Here is a 23,912-nt window from a genome sequence, read left to right on the forward strand (position 1 = left end):
TGAGGTACGTGCCCTTAGTGGGAACTGAACCCAGGCCTCTCTGGTCCGCAGGCCAATGCTCTAACCGCTGAGCCAAACTGGCCAGGGCTGTTATTCTTTTAGTAAGTAAAAGAATTACAAACATTTTAGAAGTTAAAGGTTATTTTTCAGACATGGTAATATCTGAAGTCTGATAATCTAAAAGATTCCTTTGTTAGAAATAGCATTTGCAAAGACAGTTTTATGATACAGAGTACTATTATTTTTTTGCTGCAGCTTTATAAAAAATGTAGCATTTCCCTTCTCATGTAACTGAAATTGTTTTTTACTAAGACAAAGGCCTATGCTTTGTTAGAAGTCCTATTTTTTTCAAAGCAAATAATTGCATTAGTTACCACTGACTAAAGAAATTACTGGTTCAATAAGCACAGTAGCATATGGAATGCAGGTATGCAGTGTTTGACAGCTTTTAATTTTCTAATGTTTTGGTAGAAAAAACTACCAACACCATTATTTTATAAAAGAAAAGATATATTAACACAAAAAAAGCATAAAATACATAATCTCAAAATAAGGACAATCTTTTCAGGAAAGGATACTTAGCTGTCTTACTGGTGGTCCTTTGTCCTTATTTTGGTGTAGATCAGTAACAATTTTGTCATGGAGGGGCATAAATCTGTTGACTGGAATTTCGGAATCGCTGTTTTAGAATTACAGAACTAAGACTTAAAAAAAACTTTACATCTTGCCCTGGCCGGTTTGGTTCAGCGGTTAGATCATCGGCCTGCTGTCCAGAAGACCTGGGTTCGGTTCCTGCTAAGGGCGCGTACCTCGGTTGCAGTTTGTCCCCGGCCCTGGTTGGTCATGCGGGTGGCAGCCACTTGTGTTCCTTTCACGTTGCTGTTTCTCTCTCTTTCCCTCTCTCTCCCTCCCACTCTATCTGAACAAAAAATGGAAAAAAATGTTCTCATGTGAGGATTAAAAAAACAACAACTTTACATCTCAAATTTAGAGACTTTCATAAACAGTAATACCAGCTGGTTTAGATGTGTTCATCCTGTAAACTGTTTCTCTGCTCTCTTACCATTTCTCTATCCCCATGCCTCCTGACATATTTAGTCTAGGCTCATCAGTTTACCAGCTCTTGCCTCATTTTTTACATTAACCTGCTAACTTCATTATCCTCTTCTTCACTACCATGGTGATCTTCAAAAGTATGGATCTTGTTATTCCCCTTCTTCTTTTTTGGAGGGGGGGGGGGGGCGGTACATGCCCCTAGCAGGAACCAAACCTGGGACTCTCTGGTCCACAGGCCGAAGCTCCAACCGCTGAGCCAAACAGGCCAGGGCCCCTTCTTAAAAACGTTAATTACTTTTCATTGTTGTCAGTGAGCCCAAGTTAATACACAAAGTACTTCACACAAAGCACTGTCTGGCCTCATTATACCTTTCCAATCACTTCCTATGAATCCTGCACTTTTTTTAATAGCTTAAATAACAGAGAAGTTGAATGCTATTTTGAAAATATTTTGGAGGAAGGGTATCTAAAAATAGTATAGTGGTGGCATGGTGTTTTCAGTGCCCTAGACTCCTTTTATCTTTCTATTACAGCATGCTAGCAGAGGATGTTTTTTCTGAAGTTTTCTTCATGGTCCAAGATAGCTGATAGAGTTCCAAACATTACATTCACTTTCCATGTAGCAGAAAGGAGAAAAGGCAAGCCAGTTTTCCTTAAACAGACTTCCCAGAGTTCCACATAACAATTCTGCTCATATCTTATTGGCAACATCTGGCTGCAAGGTAGTGGGAAAGGTAGTCTTTGAGGTCATGACCTCTCCTGAATTAAACTGACATGATTTACTAGGAAAGGAGAAAATGGATATTGGGGGCATCTAGCATTCTCTGCCACATATGAATATAAATTTATGAAATTACTGTACATATTTTATAATTTTTTATACTTACCATTTTATTGTGGGCATTTTCCATTTTCTCCCACAACATTAATTTAATGACCTTATAGTATTACATTGCATTAACATACCATTATTTAAATAGCCAATCCCAGAACCTATCATTTGAAACTGTTGGGTTAGTTTTAATTCTTGGCAATTATAAAGTTCTGTGATGATCATATTTATAGCTAAATCTTGAAAGTGCATTTCCTTGAAGGAAATCCCTACAAATGGAATAATTGGATTAATGGGTATAATTATTTTAAGTCTTCCAATGTGTATTTCCAAAATGTTTTCCAGTAAGAGTTACCATTAGCCTTGCTGAAAAGTGCCATAGATTTATTCTTTTTTCCCTATTAAAAAATATTTAAGGTACAAAGACATATAAAGAATGATAAAAAGTATACCTTGGTTATACTTGATATTTAGTTAAACTAAGATCCATTTTTAAAAATTGTATGGCTCAAATGATCAACTACCTCCTATCCTAGAACTGACCAATCAGTAGAGACCATGACCCTGACCATGACCCCAACTTCCTTAGTCATCATGATTAATGATTATTTCCCTACATAACCCATCCCCTGAAAGCCATCAGAGAGCCAGGTCTTTAAGTGTTTTCTCACCCGAGACTCCAGGCATGGTACCAATTCCTCAGTAATAAATCCTTACTTTCTTTGCTGCAAAAATAAATAAATAAATAAACAAATAAATAAATAAAAATTGTATTGCTCAGATCTGATTGACTTTCTCCAAAGTAAGCTTGCTGAAATGAATGAGTCATCACATATTCATTGAATATCTGGGTTTCAAGGAAAATTAAAAAAATTTCTTAAATATGTTTTATTGATTTTTTTAGAGAGAAAGAAAGGGAGAGATAGAATTATGTATGTGAGACAGAAATAGCAGTAGGCTGCCTTCTGCATGCCCCCCACTGAGGATCAAATAGGAAACTCAGGCGAGTGCCCTGACCGGGAATCAAATCAGGACCTCTCAGTCCATGGGACAATGCTCCATCCACTGAGCCACACCAGCCAGGCAGAGAAATTTAAATAAGAGAAGATTCCTGTCCTTAAGGAGCATGCATTTTGAACATTGAGGGAATTATTGAAATAAACATATAACCTAAGGTGCCTTTAAAGATGTAATTATGATTGTAAATAGTCTTAGATTTTTTTAAAAATTTTATTTTATAACCACAGCTGTTGCAGCTGAAAAGATAGCAAGCAGTATTCAATACTGCATAATACACCTAAACAGAGTAAGTCTATGGCTAATATTTATTCTTCCTATTCTGAGAATTAATAAGCATTAAGGTTTATAGTAATTCAGGAAGGTGTCACCAGGGCAAGGGGGTTTGAGCTGAAACTCATGTCACTGAGTTGCTGTGAAAACTGTTTATGTCATACATAATTCATATTTGCTTTTTTTCTCCCAGATTTGGTATTAGGGGAAAGAAGTTACATTTTTCAGCTCCTTATGTTCATAAAGCATCTTCCATTGCCAAATCCCCTAGCTTATGTTCTACGGAAAAAGAAGAGGAAGACTGTGTAATCCTTTCTGAAGGAATAATGGAGGAATACCTAGCATTCGACCGCACAGATATGTGAGTATGTCTTTTAAGCCTTTCATTCCTCTCCTATTTTACGTATCAGCATCTATTTTTTCTAAAGCATAATACCATATTGTCTGTAATTAGATTTATGGCAATTTTTGTTACTTCTTTTCTATTCTCGGGTATCCAGAGTTCATGTGCTTAGTTGATTTAAGTCCCTGCTGCTTCCACAAACCAGACTTCCTTGTATGTTTTCTTCCTGCACATCATTTGTCTCTTCTTTTTTATCCTCAACTGAGGACATTTTTTCCATTTTTTGTTCAGATAGAGTGGGAGGGAGAGAGAGGAAGAGAGAGAAACATCGATGTGAAAGGGACACATCGAGTAGTTGCCACCCACACGACCCCAACCAGGACCGGGGACAAACTGCAACCGAGGTACATGCCCTTAACGGGAACCGAACCCAGGTCTCTCTGGACCGCAGGCCAACGCTCTAACCGCTGAGCAAAACCGGCCAGGGCCATTTGCCTCTTCTTGACATTAAGCATTTTTAAATGAGTTAATGTTTTTCTCCACATTATTTGATTTTACTATTTGTAAATTATCACCAGTAACTCATGGAATCATTGAAACTTTAAAAGAGCAATTGAAGAGGTGTGAACTTCATTTACATAAATCCTGTTTGAAAAAGGTATATACAGTTTATATAAAAACCCTATACTCAGCACAGATTTTATAATTAATAATGCTTATTTATATCTATTCTTATTTTAGTCTGACAATAGTCCTTTGACAGATATTATTTACCCTCTTTACAGAATAGGTGAGAACCAGAGTAGTTAAATGATTTTTCTGATTAAAGCTAAAACTAAAACCTATCAGATTCTAAATCCAGTGTTCTCTTCACTATTCCATTAACCACTTAAACTATTCCTTTAAGTCTTTAAAAGTTCCAGAATTCATCATATCTGGAAGTGAGTGAGGATTTCATTTTAGACTATGAGGGTTTGGTTAGGTCTAGTTAGTATTGTGTCGGATGATTCTGGACTTTACTTCCCATATTTCCTGCTGAGCCATGCTTACTCATGTGCTCAGTGTACACATGCTAGGGCCAGCTAAGCAGATTCCTGTACATAACACCACTGAGCTAACTCCTTGTTGCAAAAGAATCATAATTAGGTTCTTTTGATTTTCCAGAGACTGACCCTTTTCTCTTTATTTCACCTGGCGTGGGTCAGATTGTCTCTGTTTTCTCAAGTCAATCTTCTCCCTTGGTGTAGCTTATAAAAATAAAGCCAATTTAACTAATTTAAATATGATGTAATTGGTTTATAGGTGTCCCCTAGGGCATCTCTTTCCAGTTTCCTGAGAGTAAACCCAAATGATTTTCAGGTAGGACAGGGAAGATTTTTAGAAAGGCAGCATTCACTTTAGAGATATGACTGAGATATTGATTGATTGAAGGCCCAGAAATAAACCAAAACAATTACAGGAAATTAATATATACAATAGTTTGAACACCCTGGCGGGTTGGGCTCAGCAGTTAGAGCGTTGGCCTGCAATCCAGAGAGACCCGGGTTCAGTTCCCTCTAAGGGCACGCACCTCAGTTGCAATTTGTCCCCGGCCCTGGTTGGGTCGTGCCGGTGGCAGCCACTCGATGTGTTCCTTTCACGTCGATGTTTTTTTTTTTTTTCTCTCTCTCTCTCTCTCTCCCCCTCCCACTCTATCTGAACGGAAAAATGTCCTCGGGTGAGGATAAACAAAACAAAACAAAACAAAACAAAACAATAGTTTGAGCAATGATTTTGGTGCAACATAAACTACCTGGAAAAAATAAGGTTCCTAACTTATTCTTTACATAAAATAAATTTCACACACATAAAAAAGTTAAATGTGACAAATGAAATCATAGACGTTTAGAAAAAAACAAATTATGGAAGATTATTTTTAAAAAATAATTTGGGAATAGGGAAGGTCTTTCTAACCATAGCACAAAATCTACAAGTCATTTAAAAAATTATTTAAAATAACTATATAGAATGGAATTTCTATATAGAAAAACCTTTTAAAGTAAAATGACAAACTGGCAAAAACATTTGCAATTCATATATACACAAAGACTTAATTTCCTTAATATGTACACCAGTAAGGAGAAGACTAAGGACAAAACAGGCAAAGAACATGAATAGTTCAGAAAATGAGGCCCAAGTCCTTCTGATCCAGGCCCCCCCCCCCCAAAAAAAAGAAAATGGATTTTGCCCAGCTTGTGTGGCTCAGTGGTTAAGCGTCGACCCATGCACCAAGAGGTCGCCAATTTGATTCCTGGTCCGAGCACATACCCAGGTTGTGGGCCCGATCCCCAGTGAGGGATGCAGGAGGCGGCCATTTGATGTTCTCTCTCGATGTTTCTATATCTCTCTTTCTCTCCCTTCCTCTCTTTCTCTAATATCAATAAAGAAAAAAAGAAAAAGAAGCCCTGGCCAGTTTGGCTCAGCAGTTAGAGCGTTGGCCTGCGGTCTGGAGAGACCCGGGTTCGGTTCCCGCTAAGGGCATGTACCTCGGTTGCAGTTTGTCGCCGGCCCTGGTTGGTTGTGCGGGTGGCAGCCACTCGATGTGTCCCTTTCACATCGATGTTTCTCTCTCTGTCTCTCTTTCTCTTCCTCTCTCTCCCTCCCACTCTATCTGTACAAAAAATGGAAAAATGTCCTCAGGTGAGGATGAAAAAAAAAAAAGAAAAAGAAAATGGATTTTAAATACAAAAGAAGGTTTACAGTTGTTCATAAGGAAAAAATACAATAATTAATAAATAATAATACAATAAACTGTTTCATGTACATACCACTGTAAACCTACTTTTGCTTCACTCTGTATATGACATGAAATTCAGTCTCATTTAGAATTAGACATTCAAATTAAAACTATAGCCCTGGCCAGTTTGGCTCGGCGGTTGGAGTGATGGCCTGCGGTCCAGAGAGACCCGGGTTCGGTTCCCGCTGGGGGCATGTGCCTTGGTTGCAGTTTGTCCCCGGCCCTGGTTGGTCGTGTGGGTGGCGGCCACTCGATGTGTCCCTTTCACGTCGATGTTTCTCTGTCTCTCTCTTCTTCTCTCTCCCTCCCACTCTATCTGAACAAAAAGTGGAAAGATGTCCTCGGGTGAGGATAAAATAAAAAAATAAAAACAAATTAAAACTATAATGAGATATTATTATTTTATCTGTCAGACTAGTAGAGAATAAAAGATAAAGTAGTTTGATAATTTTTTGAGTGGGAAAACGGGCATATTCTTTTAGCACTGGAGAATTACACTATGTCTTTAGAGGAAAGTGGGCAACGTCTTTCAAATTGAAATGCATAAACCCTTTGACTTAATAATATTATTTATAGGAATTTATCCTACAGATATAACACCTGTGTAGCTAAAGAACTACATACAGTGATATCAATTACAGTATTGACTCTAAAAGCAAAAGGTTGGTTGGATCGTAACAGCTAGTTAGATATATTACATATATTGGATATATCCAATTGAATACTCTACTGCTGGTTTTTATTTTTATTTATTTTTTTATCCTCACCCGAGGACATTTTTCGATATTTTGTTCAGATAGAGTGGGAGGGAGAGAGAGAGAGAGAGAAGGAGAAACATCAACGTGAAAGGGACACATCAAGTGGTTGCCACCCGCATGACCCAACCAGGGCTAGGGACAAACTGCAACTGACTGAACTCGGGTCTCTCCAGACCACAGGCCGATGCTCTAACCACTGAGCAAAACCGTCCAGAGCTGCTGCTGGTTTTTCAAAGAGGCAGATTTATATGTACTGATAGGGATCCAGGGCCAAGATAAACTGTTAAATAAAAGAGTAAGGTGCAGGACAGTATTTAATGTAACTATTTCTCTGGATGGATATATAATGTTTATTTCTGGAAATGGGCATTAGGGGACAAAGATCTTTTTACTACATGCATACATTTGTACAATTTGAATTTTTATATCAGATGAATGTGTTATCTCCTCTATAAAGAAATATAATTTTATTTATTTATTTATTTATTTTACCCCCACCCAAGGGCATTTTTCCATTTTTTGTTCAGATAGAATGGAAGGGAGAGAGAGGAAGAGAGAGAGAGAGAGAGAAACATCGATGTGAAAGGGACACATCGAATGGCTGCCTCCTGCATGACCCAACCAGGGCCAGGGACAAACTGTAACCAAGGTACGTGCCCTTAGCAGGAACCGAACCCAGGTCTCTTTAGACCGCAGGCTGATGCTCTAACTGCTGAGCCAAACTGGCCAGGGCAGAAATATAAATTTAAATACAATCAATACTAATCAGCCTTTCTTCCGCACTTAATGCTAGGCCAGCTCTTCCTTGGGAAAGGAGTAACAGAGAGTCTTTGACTGTCCTGCATAAACCTATATTTCTGCCCTTTATTGATTTTAGAGAAGAAGAGAGAAGGAGAGAGAAATAGCAACACTGATGAGCGAGAACATCTATTGGCCACCTCCCACAGGCCCCCCACTGGGTATTTGGCCCACAACCTGGGCATGTGCCCTGACCGGGAATCGAACTGGCGACCTCTTGGTGCATGGGTCGATTCTCAACCAGAGCCACATTGACCAGGCCTGCATAAACCTCTTAGCATCTTCTGTCCACCAGCAGTTTCCTATTTAGTTCTTGAGACCTCTGCTGCCTTGGGGGTAACTGTCACTGTAAATAGAAGCTGAGAGATATTTCTCCCTACCTCAAGCCAGTACCAGAATTTGCTTTGTCTTAGTTTATAATACATCTGTCATAGGTAAGCACATCTATGAGCTAGTTCCCCTCCTAGAATTGTGGGGCTGTTGGCACTCCCTGCCAGAGAAGAGATGGCCTAGACTAACTGGGAGTTTCTGGGTTACAGATACACAGTCTCCAGAAGAGGCTCAGAGTAGCTTCCTGTGTTCTTGGGCTCCCCTCTTTTCCTTTCCAGCCAATTACCTGATGTTTATTTGGATTAGTAAAAAGTATTTTATTTTTTTTACCCTCACCCGAGGACTTTTATTTTATTTTATTTTTGCATTTATCCTCAGACAGAGCAGGAGGGAGAGAGGGAGGAAGAGAGAGAGAAACATCGATGTGAGAGAGACACATCGACTGGTTGCCATCCACACGACCCCAACCAGGGCCAGGGATGATCCGCAACCGAGGTACATACACTTAGCGAGAACTGAACCTGGGACTCTCTGGGCTGCGGGCCAACGCTCTAACCGCTGAGCCAAACTGGCCAGGGCGTAAAAAGTATTTTAATAATCTATGTGTACTGTTTCCCTAATGAATCATTTCCTTAAATAATTATGCAGTATAATCACAATTATGTGCACATCATTAAATGTGTCACATTAATATTAATCTAAATGTTATCCAATTACAACAAAAGATTATTTCTGTATGCTTATTTTGCACAGCTTGTTATTCAATTGATGATGCTCATCTACTTAAAGCTAAAAAATTACAATGATTTTCAGTCTTCTTTTTTCTTGTTCTACATTTTGGCAAGTTAGTGGGGTAGGGATAATAAGGGAAATGCAGTTTCCTCTGTTGAGAACTCCCTTAGTTCACAAGGCAGCTTAATACCTGTGCTTCATATGCTGGACAAGGGGCAGAGGGATGGGGCACAAATCACTAAGGAGCACACAGGACAGTGGTGAGCATTCAGTGAAAAATAACCATGAAGTCTTTGCATCTTGCTTCTGTTACAGGGAAGAGGGTTTTCATGGAAAGAAATCAGAAGCAGCTACAGAGAAACAGAAATCAGGGTACCCTCCCATTGCTCCATTTTACTGCATGAAAGAGGATGTTCTTGCTTATGTGTTTGATGTCGTGTGGAGCAAGGTCCTGAGCTGTATGGAGCAGCTGACACGTAGTCACTGGGAGGGATTTGCTTCTGGTAAGGCTCTTTGTGAAAACAATATAAAAATATAGTTGTTTATGATATCCAAGCCCTAACCAGTCTATAAGATTTTATGCTTCATTAGTGCAAAAAACTCCTATTTGTATTTCCCACAGAAATAAAGAGATACTTAGAAATATTTGAGAATGAGTAAGTAGAGGAGTAAAAAGGCCTAGTCTATGATGATTGCACAGAGATTATGCTCTCTTTGAATATAATTATTTGCAAGAAAAAAAAAACATGTGCAAGTAGCAAGCACATCTTTAAACCGCTTTACTGAAGAATAATTGATATATAATAAATCATACATATTTAAAGTGTATAGTTTGCTTAAGTTGACCTGTGTATTCACTAGCCAATAAGGTGAACATTTCCATCACCCCCAAAATGACCTTTGTAATCCATCCCTTCTGCCCTTGCCCAACCCACCATTCCCAAGGGACAACCAATGTGCTTTCTGTCACTATAGTTTTTATTTAGCAGAATTTTATACAAATGGAATCATATGGCATTTACTCTTCTATCAGTTTCTTTCACTCAACAGGATCATTTTGAGATTCATGCACATCCTTGTGCATGTCAGTCATTTTATTCCTTTTATTGCTGAGTAATACTCCACTGTTCCATAATTTATGTATCCGTTTATTGGTTGATGAACATTTGGATTGTTTTCATCTTTGGGCTGTATAGATGATATGTATAGATGATATGAACACTAGTGAACAATTTTTTGGAAATATATTTCCTTTTCTCTTGGGTAAATTTCTACGAGTGGATAGTTGGATTGTATGGTTAAACATATATTTAACTTTAAAGAACTGTTTGAATTGGTTTTCTAGGTTGCATCAAAAATTGTCACAAACTTAACAGTTTTATGTTTTGGTTTTTGGTTTTTTTATCCTCACCCGAGGACACTTTTGCATTTATCTTCAGATAGAGCAGGAGGGAGAAAGGGAGGAAGAGAGAGAGAGAAACATTGATGTGAGACACATTGACTGGCTGCCACCCATACAACTCCAACCAGGGCTGGGGACAAACTGCAACCGAGGCACGTGCCCCTAGTGGAAACTGAACTCGGGACTCTCTGGTCCACAGGCCGACGCTCTAACCGCTGAGCCAAACTGGCCAGGGCAACTTAACAGCTTTAAACAACACATATTTATTATCTCACAGATTTGTGGGTCAGAAATCCACAACGGCTTAGCTGGTCCTCTTCTTGGCATCTCAAAAGGCTGCAATTAAGATGTTGGCCAGGGCTGGGTTCTCATGTAGACAGTCAACTAGAAAAGGATCCGCTTCCCCTTTTGGGTGTTTTTTTTTAATCCTCACCCGAGGACATTTTTCCATTTTTTGTTCAGATAGAGCGGGAAGGAGAAAGAGGAAGAGAGAGAGAGAGAGAGAGAAACATCGACGTGAAAGGAATACATGCTGCCACCTGCACGACCCAACCAGGGCCAGGAACAAACTGCAATCAAGGTACATGCCCTTAGCAGGAACCGAACCCGGGTCTCTCTGGACCGCAGGCCGATGCTCTAACCGCTGAGCCAAACCAGCCAGGGCCCCTATTGTGTTTTTTTGGGAGGATCCAGTTTCTTGTAGCTGTAGTAGTCATGGTAGCATTCTTCTTCAAAACCAGCAAGAAAAACAGAACTAGTCTGCTAGCAAGACAGAAGCTTGTTTAATATAACAATCATGGGAGTCACATCCCATCACTTTTACCATCACCTATTGGTCTGAAAAAGTCACAGGTCCTGCCCACATTCAAAGGCAGGGGATTACACAAAGGTGTGAACACAAAGAGGTGAGCATCACAGGGGAGCCACCTTAGAGTTTGTCCACTACAGTCCTCCCACTGGCCCCCAATGATTCATGTACTCCCACAGGGAAAATACTTTGAACTCCCTTCCAAGGTTTCCAAGAGACCCATCCTATTACATCACCTCAGAAGTCCAAAATAATATCATCTAAATCAGGTCCTTCTGTGAATCAAGTTCTTGGAGGTAATACATTAAGTAAAGTCACTGGAGCATACTTCCTTTCCATCCATAGACCTGTGAAACTAAAGGTTATAGACACAGTATATAAACATCTAACTATATAATCTAGCTACTCCACTCCTAGAGACAAGTTATATGACTCAACCCAACATGTAATAGTGGGCCAGAGAAAGGATAACAGTTATAGACATTCCATTAAAAAGGTAGGGGATGAAGAGTAAAAAAGGGTCCATGTCAATTCTGAAATCCAACTGGGAAAATATTGGGAGTTCCTTCATAAAGTTTCAAAACCTGGAAATAATCCTCTTAGCTCTGTGCTCCACTGCCTGGGCTCTTGGTTTCACCCTCTGGGTCATCTTTCCTTTTACATGAAAGGTAGCACTTGTTTGAAGCTGAGTAGTTTCATCAGGCTGCTTCCTGCCAGTAGAATTTTGGGGTTCTGACAGCCTTTTTTCAGTTAGAATCTTTTGCCATCTAGAGAGACTGAGAATTTTCAAAATCATCAGGTCCTGGTTTCCTTATATTGAATAGTTTTCCCCTCAATTTATCTCTCATCTATGTTTTATTATGAGTAGCAAGAAAAAAATCAGGCCTTACCTTTAACACTTTGATCAGAAATCACCTTAGCTATATAACCAAGATCATGACTTAAACGTTCTACTTTTCGCATTACCACAGGAGACCATTTCACTAACTTTCCTGCCACCAAATACCAGCATCTCCCTTCTTCCACTTTCTAATAAAATGTTCCTCATTTCCTTCAGAATCCTCCCCTACAAATCCAGATTTCCATTAAGTCTGTTCAAATCAATTTATGCTTTCTTCTGCATACTTCTCAAAATTCTTCCAGCCTCTATCAATGAACAATTGAAAATGAAATTAAGAAAACAATTCATTTATAACAGCATCAGAACGAATAAAACACTTAGGAATAAATTTAACCAAGAAAGTACAAGACTTATACACTGAAAACTACAAAACATTATTAAAAGAAATTAGAGAAGACCTAAAGAAATGGAAATACATTTGTGTTTATGGAAAGACTTAAGATTGTTAAAATGGCAATACTCCCAAAATAGATCTACAGGTTGAGTACAATCTTTATCAAAATTCCAACTGTCTTTCTGGCAGAAATGGACAAGCTGATCCTGAAATTTATATGGAAATGCAAGGTACACTGAATATACAAAACAATGTTGAAAAAGAACAAAATTAGAGGATTCAACCTTTTAAACTTTATACAGAGTTACAGGAATTAAAACAGTGTGATACTGGCATAGGACAGATATACAGATCAATGGAATATAATAAAAAGTCCAGAAATAAACCCAGACATCTATGACCAGTTGATTTTCTTTCTTTCTTCTTCTTTTTTTTTTTTTAATTCTCACCCGAGAACATGCTTAGAGAGAGGAAGGGAGAGAGAGAAACATGGATGGGTTGCCTTCTACAAGTACCCCGACCAGGGATCAAACCCAAAATCCAGGTAAGTGCTCTGACTGGAAATTAAACTGGCATCCTCTCAGTGCACAGGACGACGTTTAACCAACTGAACTACTTCAGCCAGGCAATGACCTATTGATTTTCAACAAGTGTGCCAAGATCATTCAGGGGGAAGAATAGTTTCTTCAACAAATGGTACAGGAACAATTGGATAGCCACATGGAAAAGAATGAATTTGGACTTACTTGAGACTATATACAAAATATCAACTAAAAATGGAAAAAAAAGACACACATTTAAGAACTAAAACTATATAACTCTTAGAAGAAAACATAAGGGTAAATCTTCATGAACTTGGCATAAACTTGTGTCTTGATATAATTTTCTTCATGTTACTTCTGCTTGGAGTTGGTTGAGCTATTTACATCTGTGGGTTTATTGTTTGGTTTGGCAGTGAATCCTTAGGTATGACAAATGACAACAGAAAAAAAATAGATAAATTGGACTTCATCAGAATAATATACTTTTTATATCAAAGACATTATCAAAAGTGAGAAAACCACCTACAGAATGGGAGCAAATATATGCAAAATCATACAGTTCATAAGAATCTAGTAGCCACAATATATAAAGAACTACAATTCAACAACAAAAGGACAAAAAAAAAAACAATTTTAAAATGGGCAAATAGCCCAGCCAGTGTGGCACAGTGGATTGATCATTGTCCCATGGACTGAGAGGTCCCGGTTCAATTCCCAGTCAGGGCACATGCCTGGGTTATGGGCTCGATCCCCAGTGTGGGGCATGCAGGAGGCAGCCAATGGATGTTTCTCTCTCACATTGATGTTTCTATCTCTCTCTCCCTTTCTCTCTAAAAAATCAATAAAAACGTTATTTATTTATTTAATCCTCACCCGAGGACATTTTTCCATTCTTTGTTCAGATAGAATGGGAGGGAGACAGAGAGAGAGAGAGAAACATCGAAGTGAAAGGGACCCATTGAGTGGTTGCCACCCGCACGACCCAACCAGGGCTGGGGACAAACTGCAACCGAGGTACATGCACTTAGTGAGAACCAAACCCGGGTTTCTCTGGACCGCAGGCCGATGCCCTACCACTGAGCCAAACCAGCCAGGGTTACACATTCGTTTTCTGTGAAACATAATTCAATGGTTGCAGTTTGTCCCTGGCCCTGGTTGGGTTGTGCGGGTGGCACCACTCAATGTGTTCTTTTCACCTCGATGTCTCTCTCTCTCTCTCTCTCTCTCTCTCTTTCCCCCTCCCTCCCTCTTTTCCTCTCTCTTCCTCCTGCTCTATCTGAACAAAAATGGAAAAATGTCCTTGGGTAAGGAGGACAAAAAAAAAAAAAAAAAGAAAGAAATATAATTCAAGTGACTTTAATATCTTTCATACTGCTAATTTTTTAAAAATGTGGGATAACTCGCCCTGGCCAGTTTGGCTCAGTGGTTAGAGTGTCGACTGGTGGACCAGAGAGTCCGGGTTTGGTTCCCACTAAGGGCACGTACCTTGGTCGCAGTTTGTCCCTAGCCCTGGTTGGGGTTGGGTGGGTGGCAACCTCTCGATGTGTCTCTCTCACATCCATATTTCTCTCTCTTCCTCCCTCTCTCCCTTCTGCTCTGTCTGAAGATAAATGCAAAAATGTCCTCGGGTGAGGATAAAAAAAAAAGAAAATGTGGGATAACTCAAACATCTGTGTGAATTCTAGGTCAGTTTCAATGATTTGATATTCTCATTATGAATTATATCTTCCTGCCTGGTAACCTTTGGGTGCTAGACATTGTGAATTTTATATAAGTAGGAGTTGAATTTTTTATTTTTTGGTACGTGCCCCTAGTGGGAACCGAACCCAGGACTCTCTGGTCCAGAGGCCGATGCTCCAACCACTGAGCCAAACCGGCCAGGGCTGGAGTTGAGTTTTTTTATTCGTATATACCTTATTGATCTTTTTCTGGGATGTAGTTAAGTTAGCTGGAAAAAGTTTGATCCTTTCTACTCTTGCTTTTATGATTTGTTAGAAAGGTCTAGAGCAATGCTCAGTCTAGAGCTAATTCTTCCTCAACTACTGAGGCAAGATCTTCCTGGGTACCCTGTCCAGTGCCCAATTCATTGAGTTTTTATGTTATGGCTGGTGGGTGCTGGCACTACTCCTGGTCTCATGTAAGCAGCAGGTACTGTTGCCTCTGATTCTTTCAGTTGGCTCTCTTTCCTAGCCTCAGATATTTTTTCTCACACATGCACTGATCAGTAGTCTTTTAAGTACTCGAGTGAAACCCTATCCTCTGCAGATATCCTGGGTTCTCCTCCTGAGCACTTTTCTCCTATCTGGTACTCTGTCCTATGAAGCCTTGGTGTCTTGGTCTGTCTAGACTGTGAAATCAGAGTGTACCAGGGTCTGCCTCAGTTCTTCCTTTCGTGTCATGTCTTAGAAACACTTTAAAGGTGATTTTGCAGTCTATGGCTAGCCTCATTGGTTTATCATCTCATGGTTCATTCTGTCATTCATTACCTGATTCCTAGTGTCTTATAAGCCATTGTTTCATGGATTTTTTGGTTGTTTTAAGCAGAGGATAAAGACCGTCCCTGTTACTCCATCTTGGCTGAAAGCAGATGTCTAGCAAATACGTTTTTAAAGCTTTGTATTAAAGTATATCTATACAGAAAATCACAATATAAGTTTACATAAAGCTGGTTAATTTTTTTTTTTTTTTTAATCCTCACCCGAGGACATTTTTCCATTTTTTGTTCAGATAGACTGGGAGGGAGAGGGAGGAAGAGAGAGAGAGAAACATCGACATGAAAGAAACACATCAAGTGGCTGCCTCCCGCATGACCCAACCAGGGCCGGGGACAAACCGCAACCGAGGTACATGCCCTTAGCGGGAACCGAACCTGGGTCTCTCTGGACCGCAGGCCGAGGCTCTAACTGCTGAGCCAAACTGGCCAGGGCAGCCTGATGAATTTTTTTTTATTATTTTTTTTATCCTCACCCGAGGACATTTTTCCATTTTTTGTTCAGATAGAGCAGGAGGGAGAGAGAGGGAGAGAGAGAGAGAGAAACATCGATGTGAAGGGACACATCGAGTGGCTGCCACCTGCACGACCAACCAGGGCCGGGGACAAACTGCAACCGAGGTACATGCCCTTAGCGGGAACCGAACCCGGGTCTCTCTGTACCGCAGGCCGACGCTCTAACCGCTGAGCCAAACCGGCCAGGGCCAGCCTGATGAATTTTTAAAAACTGAATCCACTTGTATGACCAGTGTCCAGATCAAGAACAGGGTATTACCAACACTTCAGAAGCCCCCATCATGCTCCCTCTCAATTACTAAACTACCTCCCTACGAATAATCCTATCCTGATTTATAACACCACAGATTAATTTTGCCAGTTTTAAAAATTTATAAGGATGGATTCATATAGTATGTGCCTTTCTGCATCTGGCTTTTTAAATGCAACATTATGGCCTGGCTGGTGTGGCTCAGTGGTTGAGCATCGACCCATGCACCAAGAGGACGCTGATTCAATTTCCGGTCAGGGCACATGCCCAGGTTGTAGGCCTGATTTCCAGTGAGGGGCATGCAGGAGGCAGCCAGTTGATGTTTTCTACCAATGTTTTTCTCTCTCTCTCTCTCTCCTTCTCCTTTCCTCTCTCTCTAAAATCAATAAAGAAAAAAATACAAATAAAAAATAAATGCAACATTATATTATATTCAACTGTTTTGCTTAAAACTGCTGATTATTTTCATTGTTATAGTTTTCTGTTGTATGAATATATCGCAATCTACTGATGAGGGACATCTGAGTAGCTTCCCATTTATGTTTGTCAGTGTACAGTGCTGTTTTGAATATTCTTGTATATATGCCTTTTGATAAACATATGCACTGGGTACAGAAGAGTGGCATTGCTGGGTCATAGGATATGCTATTCCAGTTTTGGTGGATACTGCCATAAATTTTTCCAAAGTTGTTGTACCTATTTACATTCTCTCCACTATTGTATAAGAGATCCAATTGTTCCATGTTGCCACAGTTGATACTGTTTATGTGGGCTTTTTTATAGCCATTGTGTTGTGTGCATGCTAAGTTTTTTTAATTTATTATTTTTTTTTTTGTTTTGTTTTGTTTTGTTTTGTTTTGTTTTTATCCTCACCCGAGGACATTTTTCCATTTTTTGTCCAGGTAGAGTGGGAAGGAGAGAGAGGAACAGAGAGAGAGAGAAACATTGACGTGAAAGGGACACATATGAGTGGCTGCCACCCGCACGACCGACCAGGGCCGGGGACAAACTGCAACCAAGGTACGCGCCCTTAGCGGGAACCGAACCCGGGTCTCTCTGGACCGCAGGCCGACGCTCTAACCGCTGAGCCAAACCGGCCAGGGCTAATTTATTTTTTTATTCCTCACCCAGGGATACTTTTTCATTGATTTTTTAGATAGAGTGGAAGGAGAGGAAAGAGGGAGGGAGGGAGGGAGAGAGAGAGAAACATCGATGTGGGAGAGACACATCAATTGGTTGCTTCCTGCCCAAACCCAACCAGGGCAGGGGATTGAAACTGCAACCCAGGTACATGCCCTTGACCGGTAATCGAACCTGTGGCCCCTCGGTCTGTGGGTCAGTCCTCTAACCACTAAGCCAAACCAGCCAGGGCAAGTTCTCTTTTAAAACTGGTATGTGAGTAGGACTAACACCCTTTTTAAAACCAACTGGTTTATATTATAAGAGGTTAAGCTCTTGGAGATAGAGGACAAATTAATAAAGTCCAGAGTCATATCCAATTTCCAATAATAACCCCTCATAATAAAGGAATTCCATCAATTTTCAGTATCAACCACTGAGAAGTCAGAGAAAACTTTCATTTCACCTTTCATAATTTACCAATGTCGGGCTTTGAATTAATATCCTTTTAGTTTTTCTATGCATATATAAATTTAGGTTATTTCATTATATTATAATTGTGATTTTTTAGACCTTAAGTCTAAAAACAAAGACATAGATCTTGAAATGGAGCTCGAGGATCTCTAACTGGTTTAGTTGGTTGATTGAAATGCCCTAAAACAGGAGTCAACAAACTTTGTGTATAAAAAGCCAGGTAGTACATATTTTAGTCTTTGCCAGCCCTCCAGTATCTGTTGTAACTATTCAACTTTGTCCTTGAAAGCAGCCATAACTCATTCAATATGTAAATGAGTGAGTATGGCTATGTATACTCCTATGTACTAAGTATATATGTTCACCAAAAGACTTATATAAGACTGTTTATAACAACACTATATGCTGGAAAACATAATCTGAAAATTAGCCAAATGTTCCTCAACAGTAGAATGTGATATATTGATACAATGGAGTACTATACAGCAATGAGAATAAGCAAACTTCTCTTACAACTTCATTACAAAAATAGGTGATGATAATGCCCATGATATTTCCCTTTGGGGTGATGAAAAAGTTACAGAATTAGATAGTAGTGATGGTTGCACACCACCATTCATGCACTTAATGCCACTGAATTGTATACTTTAAAATGGTTAAAATATTACATTTTATGTTATAGATATTTTTCTATAACAAGATTTAAAAACAAATAGGTAATGGGTCCTATTTGGCTCACAGGGCATAGTTTGCAATCCTTGGCTCTAAAATGTTATCCCCACAAGAAGCCATGTGGTAATAATGGTTCTAAGCAGTTTGCTACCAGACAACTTGGGTTCACCCACTGGCTCTGACATTAACTTTATATTCTATACAAGTTGCTTAACTATACTGTGCCTCAGTCTGTTTGCCGATAAAACAAGTATAATACTAGTATTTATCTCACATGGTTGTTTAAGGAATAAATGAGTTACATGGAAGTACATAGAGTAGTTCCTATAATATGTAAGCGTGCAGTAAATGTTAGCTATTATTACTTTTTAAAAATACCATATGGAAAGAGAACTCTTGCATTTTGGGCTTGGTGTGGACCAGTTGGTTGGTTGTTGTTGGGGCCAACCTGCAGCTCTCCCTACTACTGGCGCAATTTGTTCTACCTCTACGTGAGGAAAAAAAGCCAAACTACATGCTAGTCATATATATAATAGGGTCACATGACAACTTGTGCTATAGTAAGGTGTCAACTATAACCCAAAAGCATATAAAACTGAGTAAATGTAATCATTTATTCATTTTTATCACTTGGTATTTTTATGATCATTTTAACTGTTAATTGGGCCAGTATTAAAATCTAAATTGTGGAAGAGTATTTATTATTTATTAAAATCTAAATTGTGGAAGAGTATTATTTACTTGAAAATTATTTTTAACCCTAATTTGCTAATAGGAAAACAAGTTTCACTAGATATTTTTGTTGAGAATAGATACACCTTCTCTGAATGAAACAGTAGTAAACAAAATGATGATGGAAGAGATTTAGAACCAATGCCCACAAAGTTCATGGAAGTTTTACTTAGAAACATGATTCTTCATCTTGAGTTCAGTTTTTGAGCCAAATCTAATGGTGAAAAGTGATAAAACCCTAGTGTTATAGAAATTCCCAAATCCAGTGTTTTGCAATTATGATCAATGAAGCTATGAACATTCTTTTTTATTTTTTTAATAAGAGAAAGTTTATTTAGAAAGTTTCAGAGATAGAAGAAGTAAGGGGTAGAAGAAATGGGCTCAGGAAACAAGTTACAGAGGCAAAAGAAGGGCCCTTGGAGCTTAGGAAGAAGGGTAAAGGTAGGGGAAGAGAAAGGGGAAAGGCGCCAGTGTGCTCCTGAGAGGGAGAGCACTTGAACATTCCTCCTGGGAGTCATGTGTAAGAGTTCCTCTTACAGGGGTGGGGGACGTCTGGCCTGTGGCTGTATGAAACCAGCAAAATCAATACCAGCTAACATCACAGGCCTCACCAAAGTAGCCTGACCAAATATAGCAGGCTAATTTTTAAGTTGATAATTTTGTATGGCCTGCAAATGACATTATAAATATCCAAATGGCCCTTCGAAGAAAAAAGTTTCTCCACTCCTGCCAGGTGTATACCAAGGAGTGGAGTTGCTGGCTCATATGGAAATGCATGTTTGACCTCTAGATAATACAAAACTGTCCAAAGTGATAGTACCTGTTATATATATCTACCAACAGTACACAAGTGCCTGTGCTCACAATGTTATCAGTAGTTTTTGATCAATTTTAATTTTCTGTCAATGTATAAAAGGATGTTTCACTGTGGTTTTATTTCTCTATTTTTCCAATTGAGATATAATTTATATATAATAAAATTCACCCTTTTCAGTACACAGTGCATATTTTCCACTTCCTTTGCTCTGGATTGAATTCAGGGTAATTTCTTTAGACTTTTTTCTTCTAGTTCACTAAGTCTGTCTTCAGCAGAATCTAATCTGCTATTAAGTCTCTGCTGAGTGGGGTTTTTTTTTTTTGTTTTTTTTTTTAGGCATTTTAGTTCTCTTTATAGTTTCATTTCATTCTTTTACAAATCTGCTTGGTTATTTTTATGTCTTACTCTTTACTTGTATTTTCTTTTCTTTTTTTTTTTACCCTCACCCAAGAACATTTCTCCATTTTTTGTTCAGATAGAGTGGGAGGGAGAGAGAAGGAGAGAGAGAGAGAGACATCAACGTGAGAGGGACACATCGAGTGGCTGCCTCCTGTACAACCCCAACCGGGACCAGGGACAAACTGCAACCAAGGTACATGCCCTTAGCGGGAACCAAACCCGGGTCTCTCCAGACCACAGGCCAATGCTCTAACCACTGAGCAAAACCAGCATATTTTCAATTGCTGTACTTGTTTTAAATTTTGAACCTGAAGTTTTCCCTAGTTTTAGCTACACTGTCCATAGTAGTTGCTAGTCTCACATGGCTATTTAAATTTTATTAAAATTAAATTTAAAATTCTGTTCCTCCTTCTGGGAATATATCTTAATCCTGAAACACCAATCAGAAAGAATATAACGCTATGTTTATAGCAGCATGACTTATAATAGCCAAGACCTGAAAACAGCCCAAGCACCCATCTGCAGAGGAGTGGATAAAAAAGCTGTGGCACACCAGTATTCTCAGTGGTTAGAGCATCGGCCCATGCACCAAAGTGTCTCAGGCTCGATTCCCAGTCAAGGGCACATACCTTGGTTGCAGATTCGATCCCTGGCCCTGGTCAGGGCACATGCATGAGGCAACCAATCAGTGTGTCTCTCACATAGATGTTTTTTCTCTCCCCCTCCCTCTCCCTCCTTTTCTCCCTTCCACTTGCTTTAAAAATCAATGGAAAAAATAACGTCAGGTGAAGATTAACAAAACAAACAAAAAAAGCTGTGGTACATTTACACAATGGAATACTACCTGGCTGTATAAAAGAAGGAACTTTTACCCTTTACAACAGCATGGATGGACCTGGAGAGTATTATGCTTAGCGAAATAAGCCACTCAGAGAAAGACAAATACCAAATGACCTCATTAACTATGTGGAATCTAATAAAAGAAACTGACAAACTGGAACCAGAAGTATGAATACATGGAACAGACTGACTGGGGCTTTAGAGGAGGTGGATGAGGGGTGACTGGATAAAGAAGGTGAAGGCCAAGAGACAGGGAGGCGGGGGTGGGTAGAGGTGGGCAAAGAGGATAAAAAGGGGGACACCTGCAATAATGTCAATGTTAAAAATTTTAAATAAAAAAGTAAATATAAAATAAAATTAATTCCTCAATCAAACTAACCAGATCTTAAGTGCTGCATACCCACATGCAGCTAAAGTCCACTATATTAGACGGTGCCTAAGTAGAACATTTCCATCAACTGCAGATATTCTGTCGCACAGCTTTGCTCTAGAGATGGTTGCTCTCCCTCTGTCATTGCCATCCCGGGAAAGCTCTTTAAATGGAATTCTTGGTTTGAGGGGTTTTTTGGGATCATGTAGGTGGTATGAAATTGGGCTGCAAAGATGAGTGAAGCCTAGCTTGAGGCCGCATTCTCAGGGAAGATTTTTTTTTCGCAATACTGTTGCAGTGAGTCTTGAGATGGATAATATTCTATTTCTTTGTTCAGATGATGAGAGTAATGTTGCAATCACCAAATCGGCTTCAGAAAGCCCCTGTGTGCTGAGTGAACCACAACCTTTGGTCTTACCTCGAATGCCACGGTCTAAGAGGCTGTCCATCACCTCAAATCCGGTAAGCCCCTCAGGAGACTATACTGGAGAACCTAGGACTGTTCTTGCTAGAAGTTTTTTCAGTTCTTTGCCTTAACTGTATTATTTATGACTCAATTTTTTTCAGTAAAGTTATGTGTTTATCACTATAAGTCAGTGACTCTGTGTATTGACAAATTTAATTCCAGTTTAAAAAATTAAAAGCAAATTAGGGTTAAGTTATTCACAGTCAGCTCTTTGGAAAAGGTAATTATAAACTGTGCAATCTAGAATCATCTATGTGGTCAGCCTAACTGTTCTGTGAAGAATGAAGGATATGATGAAAAGAGGGACCAAATCTCAGATTTTTTAAGGCCGTAACATTCTATACTTTGAATTTATTTTATTATTATTTTTTTTTATTTATTTTTATCCTCACCCGAGGACATTTTTCCATTTTTGTTCAGATAGAGCGGGAGGGAGAGAGAGGAAGAGAGAGAGAGAGAGAGAAACATCGGCGTGAAGGGACACATCGAGTGGCTGCCACCCGCACGACCAGCCAGGGCCGGGGACAAACTGCAACCGAGGTACGCGCCCTTAGCGGGAACCGAACCCGGGTCTCTCTGTACCGCAGGCCGACACTTTAACCGCTGAGCCAAACCGGCCAGGGCTCTATACTTTGAATTTATTTTTGATTCCTTCTTTCTTTTTTATTGTCATTGCCTACCTAGCTTTTGTTGTTTTTTTTAAATATTTGAATCCGTTGATTTTTTTTTTTTTTGCTTTTTGGGTGTTTAGTACTCATAACCCATGTGTAAAAGGCAAACCAGAGAGAAGTGGTCTCAATTAAGTCTATGGACAAACATCAATATGGCCATTTCTTGTAGGTCCATGAACCTGCTGATGAGTCTGGTCTCATCCCTGTGTAATGATTATTTAGAACCAGTTTCTACATGATAGTTTCCCAGTGTTACTTGTGGCAAAAGAGTAGGGGAAAAGGAGGGTGCAGTGAGGAGGGAAAAAAAAGAAAAGAAAAATGACTGTAATCCTTGTGCCATGCTCATCAAGCCTGAGAAAGAACTCAGAGCCAAGATTCAAACTATAAGAGAAAATCACAAAGGTAGACCAAAGAAGAAATGGACTCAGGAAACAAGTTACAGAGGCAACAGAAGGGCCCTTGGAGCTTAGGAAAAAGAGATAAGGAAAATGCACTGGGAGTGGGGGTTGTGGACAGGCATGTTCCCTAGAGTCAGATTCCATATTTCTGTTTTCTTTTCTAGTGTAATACCAATAATGATAAAAGATCCTCTCTCCCTAGAACAGTGGCTGCTAAGTGCTTTCATTTAGGGTGGTCAGGCCTCCCCTACCTGCTGTCATTTAGGAAAAGAAAGGGCTATGACCCAGTCGTCTTGACAGTGATCTTGGGGCCCCAAGCTGGACTGTTGGCCAAAATATTACAAGTTAAGGCATGGGAGAAAAATGTACATATGATCTAATTTGGAAATAACGTTTGGCAAAGTTGGGAAACTAAGCAGCTATCTTCACCAACTAATATTGAGTAACATCTTTTAATGTGTAGATGAGTCTTTGTCAAGCAGCAAGTGGTCATCAGCCAAATGTGAATGGTCTCTTGGTTCATGGGATGCCTCTACAGCCAAGAAATCTCTCTCTAATGGACAAACTCCTGTAAGTAGTACAAAATGCTAACAGTCTATAGTTTAAATACATCGGTGAGAAATAAAAGGAAAGAAAAGTCAATGAATTAACATATATTGAGTAGCTACCAAGCAATCAGATATCTTGGGAGTAAAAACATCTAAGGGAAATGGTCTCCACCCTCAAGGAGCTGATAATAAACTGGAGAGAGCACACACACACAGGTAGAAAGAGACCTACCCATATAGGGCATTT

General features: G+C 39.4%; 1 protein-coding gene across 5 annotated transcripts in view; it reads left to right on the forward strand.

Moving 5' to 3' along the window:
* The window catches only part of FAM149B1 (family with sequence similarity 149 member B1), a 67,973-nt gene that overhangs the window by 34,090 nt on the left and 9,971 nt on the right, over positions 1 to 23,912 (forward strand). For 3 of the 5 annotated variants that reach the window (XM_036265734.1, XM_036265731.1, XM_036265730.1), the window contains exons 6-9: positions 3,372 to 3,539; positions 9,231 to 9,418; positions 21,920 to 22,044; positions 23,581 to 23,687. In XM_036265734.1, coding sequence (XP_036121627.1) covers positions 3,372 to 3,539; positions 9,231 to 9,418; positions 21,920 to 22,044; positions 23,581 to 23,687 — 588 coding nt within the window. The remainder of the gene's footprint in view (positions 1 to 3,371; positions 3,540 to 9,230; positions 9,419 to 21,919; positions 22,045 to 23,580; positions 23,688 to 23,912) is intronic. The other 2 variants (XM_036265733.1, XM_036265732.1) reach the window with 1 other exon arrangement.

This window comes from Molossus molossus, unplaced genomic scaffold, assembly GCF_014108415.1.
Source record: "Molossus molossus isolate mMolMol1 unplaced genomic scaffold, mMolMol1.p scaffold_m16_p_17, whole genome shotgun sequence".
In the NCBI taxonomy this organism is placed as follows: Eukaryota; Metazoa; Chordata; class Mammalia; order Chiroptera; family Molossidae; genus Molossus; species Molossus molossus.